Here is a 7,938-nt window from a genome sequence, read left to right on the forward strand (position 1 = left end):
TGATTATAATTGTCAATAAAATAATTGTATGGGTATGGTTGAAACAAAATACGGGACATATGGGAGAGCAAATAAAAGTTAAACCATAAAATATTAAATATATACTAATATTGTTTGAGGAGATTCCGGTGGTTAGAGTTCTATTAAGACTTTAATATTAGAATTAGATTAATGTTGTAGTTATAATTCTATATTAGACTTTAATATTAGAATTAGACTAACGGGGAATTAACGGTACTTAATGGAAAAGTTAACGGATCGGATAATCATATAATTAAAGATAAATTAGGAAATCTAAAGGAAAAATTAAAATCTGAACAATCTGAGATTTAATCATTTGACGGTCATTTTTTTTTACCCAATGTTTATAATTAAATAAATATTTGAAAGTATATAAATGCAAGATTATACATGAGAAGTTCAACATAAGTAATTTAATGTCTAATTTGTTTATTTAAATATGTAATTCATAGTATATGAATTAAATGTAATATAAGAGATTCATTATAATTGTTACTAATTTTTTTTTTTTAAATAGTAACCAAGTATTTTTGTTGCAAAGGGTTCTAATATATTTAGTGAATGAACATATATACAAGATCAATGAATGAATCAACGATACCAGTCCTTTAGGTGTTCTGCTCAGTGTTCATTAGTTCAACCATTATTGTTGAATAAATTATTATGGATAAAGAAATTCCTAATTTAAGGAATTTAGATGTAGCAAAAATTTAATTTTTTTAAACTATAATGTAACCCAAAGATATTGGACGATTGGTAAATATGATGTAACCCAAAGATCAAAATGTTAAAGAATGTGTTTTGGTTATTCAACAGTTTGAAGCAACAATTTGTTCCAAACCACTGAAAATACAAACATTGCAATTTACAATATTTTCACTTAACGGTTTTTATAATGATTTCCCCAAAACAAATCTATATTTAAAAAAAAATTATTATTAATACAATTATTATTATTATTATTATTATTATTATTATTATTATTATTATTATTATTATTATTATTATACCCTTAGATCGTTTTAAATGTTAATTTAAACAGCTAATTTTTTCAAATATCTTTTTACCAACCGTTGATATAATTCACTGGTCAAATCCGCTAACTTCTGATTGTCAAACAAGGACATTGCGAGGTAGTTTCTCACTTCAATTTGTTGTGTGATTTGAATTCTCTCTTTGTCAACAAATCTCTCAAGTACTTAATATAATTGGCTTTATTAATTTAAATTTTTAAAATTTTTTCATGGTATTAATAAAATACTTGGTAAATAAATATATAGCATTATTTTGTATTATAACTTTGATATCTGATTAAAAAATAGTGCACAAAAAAGATAATATATAATGTAGTGAATTTAATCAATTGATGTGTTAGGAACATGTGTATTAGGATTTTGATGATACCAATGTAACTTAGAAGTAGACCCCTAACTTTTTGTCATTTGTTTTTGGTTACCTTCGTCTTAGACGAAAGGTACCTTACCTCAACATGTAATTCGTGTTAAGCTAGACAAACACACGAAACCGAGTTAAGAGCAATTTTCTAGTTAGGTCTCTCCTAACGAAATAAGAATAGCTCGATGAAGCAAAGTCTCGTCCCTCTTGAAAGACGAAAGATGATCTTCTACAACAGAAAACTAAAGCCGAAAGAAGCCTTCTGTCAAAGAGACATTTATGACTGTCAAGACAACTCATCTTCTCTCAACTCAAGAAGAATATGTCAATCTGTCTCATATGAAGATCATCCTAGGAAGAGAGAGATCTCCTAAGAATGAGAGCACACTTATCAAGGTGCGTTAAATGCCAAAGTACTACTTTTCAGTGCTAGAAGACAAAATAAGCAAAAGTGCTTGTCTCCAACGGCTATGCATTACAGTCGCATTTAATGAAGCAATAAATGCACAAGGCTCTCCGGTTATTAACCACTGGATAATAGGTTTGAAATGCCATCTCCCTCCAACGGATGGATTTCTTCTCGCCTATAAATACCCATCTTCCTCACAGTAGAAGGTGCTGGTTTTCTGAATGATCAATCTCTCACTCTCAAAAGCGCATTGTATTAAAGAACACTCTCAAAGCTTTTGAAATCTAGTGATTCAAGGTGTGAATTTTTGTAGAAGCAAATCTGATATCATTCACAACCTTGAAGAAGTCTTGCAACCTTGTACTGGCTGATCATCCATCCAGCCACCAGCCAGTCAAGACTTCACCGTGTTGGAGAAAACTCAAAGATCAATCTTATCCAACCCTCAACTCTGAAGTAGAAGTTGATAGAGGCGGAGTAGACTCTAGGAGTTGAAAAACCTTCAAGTAGCTGTCCGGCTTAGTGATCAAGGAAACTATCTTGGTGTAATTTGTACTAGGAGTGATAGTGCAAACCTTTCACGAGTTGTGAAAGAAGAGTGGAGTAGGCACAATTGGCCGAACCACTATAAAAATCTATTGTCCTTGTCTCTTTACCTATTCAGCGTTTACTTTCGTGCATTGCATTCCACTCGCCCTAACCGAAAGTTCTCCACAAGATCAAACAGTGCAAAGAAACCTAAAACTTATATTACATATCCGCTGCGTAATAACCCCGAAAGGAGCTATTTTGCGAGAAAACGAATTGAGTCTATTCACCCCCCCCCCCCCCTCTAGACTCTCCTTTCGACCCTACCGGGACCAACAAGTGGTATCAGAGCAGTTACCTTGAACGGTAAAGGCTTTGCCTTTACTGCCTGGTAGATCCCTTTTCATTAAAAATTTAAAATCTGTTTTTTTTTTTCTCATCCTTTGCACTCATTTTCTAAAAGAAAAATAGAAAAGGATCATGGTAATAACCGATTTAGGCCTCGTGCCTTTAATCTATCAAAATTTGATGATTGGAAAGTAAGGATGCAGGCACATCTCTCGGCGATCCATGATGAAATGTGGGAAGTTGTATGCACAGGACCCATCACAGTGATGATGGTGAACACCAATGCTGCTGCACAGGGAGCTGATGCAGAACCGATGATACCGAAACCAAAGTCTCAGCTCAACTCGGATGAGAAAACAAGAGCTAACCTGGATAATGTGGCACGAGACATTCTTTACAAATCACTGGACGACTCTCTCTTCCCAAGAGTTCACAAATGTAAAACAGCCATGGAGATATGGAACGTTCTTATGAACTTGGGAGAAGGAGATGAGCAAGAAAAGGACAACAAACTCACTGTTTCCATGAAGAAGTTTGAAGACTTCAAAATGATGCCTAACGAAGCTATCACCGACATGGAGCTAAGATTCACAAAGCTTCTGGGTGACCTGTCAGATCTTGGAAAAGAGCTCACTGAAAAGGAAAAGAATTTGAAGATTCTTCGAGGTCTCCCGAAATCATGGGACATGAAAGTCACTGCAATGAGGGATCATCGCGACATGAAAACCACAAGCACAAGAAAAATATTCAGTGATCTGAAAGCCTATGAGTTCGAGCACGAACCGAAAGAATCAGAAGAACCCGAGATCAGAAACGCGGCTTTGGTGGCCAACCAACAACCCTCGACATCAAATAGGTCAACTTCTAACTCTGCAAATTTTTTATCTGACGAACAATATGCCATGTTTGTTAGGAAAATGAAAAGATTCATGCGAAAAAACAACTTTCAAGACTTTTAAAGATCATCAAGCCGAAGGCAACATGAAAGATCTCTGCTTCCACTAAGACAAGAAAATGTGGATTCACAAATGTTGTGCTTCAATTGTCGAAAGCCTAGACATTTCAAGGCAAATTGCCCACACCCAATGGTCAGCAAACATTAGGACTCAGGCACGACGAAAGAAACCAGCGAAAGGAATGACAAACCAGAATCGTCAAACCACAGAAACGAAAGAAGGAGAAAAGCAATGGTTGTAAATGAAACAACCGAGAATAATGAATCCGAAAGCAGTTCCTCAAGCTCAAGCTCGGATGATGACAGTGCTAATGGAGAGAAGGGACTTCTATGCTTGTTCAGCAAGGAAGACGAATCAAGCGAAATGTGTCTTATGACACAAGATGAAGAGGTAGACTCTCAATCATCCTCTTTTCTTTCGTTAGAAACAAACTCATCACATGATCAAAACTCCAATGAATCTGTTAATGATGTGATGAGGAGATTTGCTATCATAAATAGCACATACTCTAAATTGAAGGAGGAGAACTCTCGATTATTGATCAGCCACAATGAGCTAAGGCGAGTTCGAATAGAGAACATAAAGCTAGCCATTGTAAAGGATCAACTCGAAAAGTAAGTTCTATTTCTCAAAGAGCAGTGTACAGAAAGAGAGAAGTGGGAGCAACATTTGCGTGAGGTTCTTGATTCATTAAATAATTCATCCAATCTAATGGACAGAATGGTAAATGGGTCAAAGCCGCCTGGGGAAAGAACCGGAATTAGTTATGACCTCGGCTCCTCTTCACATGCCACCTTAAACCAACCCACAAATGTTTACACCCGTGAAAGCTTTACATCTATTTTTGTTCAAGGTCCCACTCAAATGTCTGAGCCAATGACCAAGGTTAACAATGGGGAAACACCACAATCGACAAGCCAACCTAAGGGAACGGCTGTACAACGAATTGTGGAACCGAGAAATGAAAATCCCTTGAAAGGCAATCCTAGGCACAAGAATGCCAAAAGGAATGGACCAATCAGAAATAGATTTAATCAAGTTCAAAAGAAAGGTCAACCTACAAGGAATAATCAATCAAGTTCAAAAACGAATGTTAATCAGAGGCAAAATCATGCACGAAAAAATCCCTCACAAGGAAATGCATATTTCAGACATGCCGAGAGGTCATTCAGAAGACCGAGGACAGGCAATGGATGGAGTGGACCAACCGAGGAAGATTGGTTTGATTATCCTGAACCCCTATCGAAAGCGCAATTTGACAAAATACACTTGCATAAGCAAACCAATTATTTCAAGCAGTTTCATAATCCACCTGCAGATTATTTTCAAGAACGATATAAAAACAAAACCTTTACAAAAATCTTTTATGATTATCGTGTCTTTAACGGATACAAGGGACCGAGAATGAGTAGAGGTTACTCTAGGTTTGCTTGGATTCCAAAGTTGACCTCTAACCCCGAAGGACCCGCAACCCAAGGGGTACCTAAAAATGCATAATCCTTCTTGCAGGAAAAACATGTCATATGGTATGTGGATAGTGGATGCTCAAGACATATGACTGGTGACAAAACAATTTTGAGCAACTTTAAGGAAATTGATGGCCCAAAAGTGATATTTGGAGGAGAAACAAGTGGAAAGGCGTGTGGAACAGGAGATGTCATTAGAAATGGCATAACAATTCAAAATGTTTCATACGTAGAAGGATTGAAATTCAACTTGCTGAGCACAAGTCAATTTTGTGATAAAGGATACAACGTCGAATTCTTCCAAGAAAAATGCAATATCGTCAGCACGAAAGATGGCGAAATTGTTCTCTCCGCGACGAAAGAAAAATACGTATGTTATTACTTGGAATTCCTTTAATACTAATGTTTCTCTTGTAGCTAAAAGCAATGCAGATCTATGTTGGGAATGGCACAACAAACTAAGTCATCTGAACATTAAGACCATCAACAAGCTTGCAAAGAAAAATCTTGTAGAAGGTCTACCAGAAGCAACGTACATCAAAGAAAAAATTTGTGAAGCATGTCAAAAGGGAAAACAAATGAAATCATCTTTCAAGTCCAAAGAATCAGATATAAACTCTCGACCATTGAGTTTGCTACACATGGATTTATTCGGACCAGTTGACCCCGCAAGCCTCAGTGGACGAAAGTACACGCTAGTCGTGGTGGATGATCACACGAAGTATACATGGGCTTTATTCCTGAAGAAGAAAAACGAAACATAAATTGTTTTACCCAATCTCTTAACACAGCTTCAAACAGAGAAGGAAGTAAGCATTATAAGGATCAGATCAGATCAGATCAGATCAGGGAACTGAATTCGTGAACAAAGTCATCAAGGATTTCTGCGGACAAAATGGCATATTTCATCAACTTTTGGCAGCAAGAACCCCATAGAAAAATGGTGTTGCCGAAAGAAGAAACAGAACCTTGAAAGAAGCAGCACGAACAATGATTGCACATTCGGGTTTGCCTAAGCGTTTTTGGGCCGAGGCCATAAATACAGCTTGTTACACACAAAATCAATCCCTGATCAACAAAGCTCACAACCTCACTCCATATGAATTATGGAAAGGTAAGAAACCTGTCATTAGTTATTTTCACATCTTTGGTTGCAGGTGTTTTATTCACAACAACGGGAAGACTCATCTAAAAGCTTTTGACGAAAGAGCTGATGAATGACTATTTATGGGATACTCCTCGGTTAGCAAAGCATACAGGGTTCTCAATAAAAGAACAATGGTCATTGAAGAATCAATACATGTCAAATTTGATGAAAAATCTGAGAAATTTCCTATAGAGATAAATAAGACATCTGGTCAAAGTTCATCTCCTCAAGAGAATGTAAACATCGATGACGAAGACTCAGATCTTGAGGATCATTTACCATCTTACACAAGATTTCAATCGAAGTCTACAAATTCCGAATTTGGAGCACAACCTGTTGCAGAAACACAAGGCACTAACACGAATGTTCAACCTACCTCAGAACCAATGATATGCATCGATCTACCTTATATTCCTGAGATGGAAAATCAACAGCAACAACCACCTTTTGAACCAAATCTAAGATGGCTAAGAGATCATCCTCCTGATCAAGTTATTGGAAATATTCAAGAAGGACTAAGAACAAGAGCTTCCTTACATGAAAATATGATGGCTAGTTTCCTATCACAAATGGAACCAAAATCTATAGAAGAAGCTCTAAGTGATCCAGACTGGGTGATAGCCATGCAAGAAGAGCTTCACCAATTTGAACAAAACAATGTATGGGAACTTGTTTCGAGACCTACACATCAAAACGTCATTGGAACCAAATGGGTATTTAGAAACAAAATGAGTGAAGACGGTCTCATTGTTAGGAACAAAGCTCGTCTTGTTGCTAAAGGCTACCGTCAAGAAGAAGGTATTGATTTTGATGAGACCTTCGCCCCCGTGGCTAGGCTTGAAGCTATACGAATGTTTCTAGCCTATGCAGCATATAAAGTGTTGGTCCGAAAAGAGGTAAGGTGAAAGTCTAGAGGGGGGGGGGGGGGGGGGGGGTTGAATAGACTTTCAAACTTTTTCGCACAGCACAACAATTGATAAGCCAGAGATAAACCAAAACTCTTAACTAGATTGTTAGAGTATGGTGCACAGCGGAATTAAATAAAGATAAAGTGTGTGTGAGATGTGAGCAGTATATCTCGTGTAGAGCAATTAAGTAAAGAGCAGTAAGTAAAGAAAGCAGTAAAGAACTCAAGACAACTATAGTGGTTTGCGAGGTGGTGTAATCCTCCTACTCCACTTGCTCTTATCTCCAAGAGCAATTCACTATATCCACCACTTCTTGGTTCCAAGATACAATGAATTTCCGTGATCTAGTGCTTTGATCACAAAGCCCGCACTAATCACGCCCAGTGTGTTGGTCCCGATAGGGTGGTGAAAGTCTAGAGGGGGTGGGGGGGGGGTGGGGGGTGAATAGACTTTCAAGCTTTTTCAAATTAAATAACTCTTTGGTAACTTCAACTCTAAGTAATAAGTAAATAGAGCCAGTTTGTACTGCACAGCGGAATAATAGTAAAGAGTTATGCCCAACTAGTAAATTAACTGTGCAAGTATAAGTAAGTTAGGTACAAATGATATGTAAGTGACAGAGATATCTTGAATATATAAAGGAGATGGTTCACTCAATATATAATAACAATATTCAAGATTGTAAATAAATATCGTATCACGTCGAACGTGTGACGAATGTTACATGCAACACGTCAAACTTGCTTAGAATAAATCACTA

At 36.9% G+C, this 7,938-nt stretch overlaps 1 protein-coding gene across 1 annotated transcript; it reads left to right on the forward strand.

Annotated features, from left to right (window-relative positions):
- Window positions 1-2,898: 2,898 nt before the first annotated feature.
- On the forward strand, window positions 2,899-6,344 carry LOC109183039. The gene is made up of 6 exons (XM_019333255.1): window positions 2,899-3,605; window positions 3,933-4,271; window positions 4,377-4,542; window positions 5,167-5,386; window positions 5,541-5,844; window positions 6,281-6,344. The coding sequence occupies exons 1-6, from the start codon at window positions 2,899-2,901 to the stop codon at window positions 6,342-6,344; spliced, it is 1,800 nt and encodes a 599-aa protein (XP_019188800.1).
- The last annotated feature ends 1,594 nt before the right edge of the window (window positions 6,345-7,938 follow it).

Source organism: Ipomoea nil, unplaced genomic scaffold, assembly GCF_001879475.1.
Source record: "Ipomoea nil cultivar Tokyo-kokei standard unplaced genomic scaffold, Asagao_1.1 scaffold1096, whole genome shotgun sequence".
Classification (NCBI taxonomy): Eukaryota; Viridiplantae; Streptophyta; class Magnoliopsida; order Solanales; family Convolvulaceae; genus Ipomoea; species Ipomoea nil.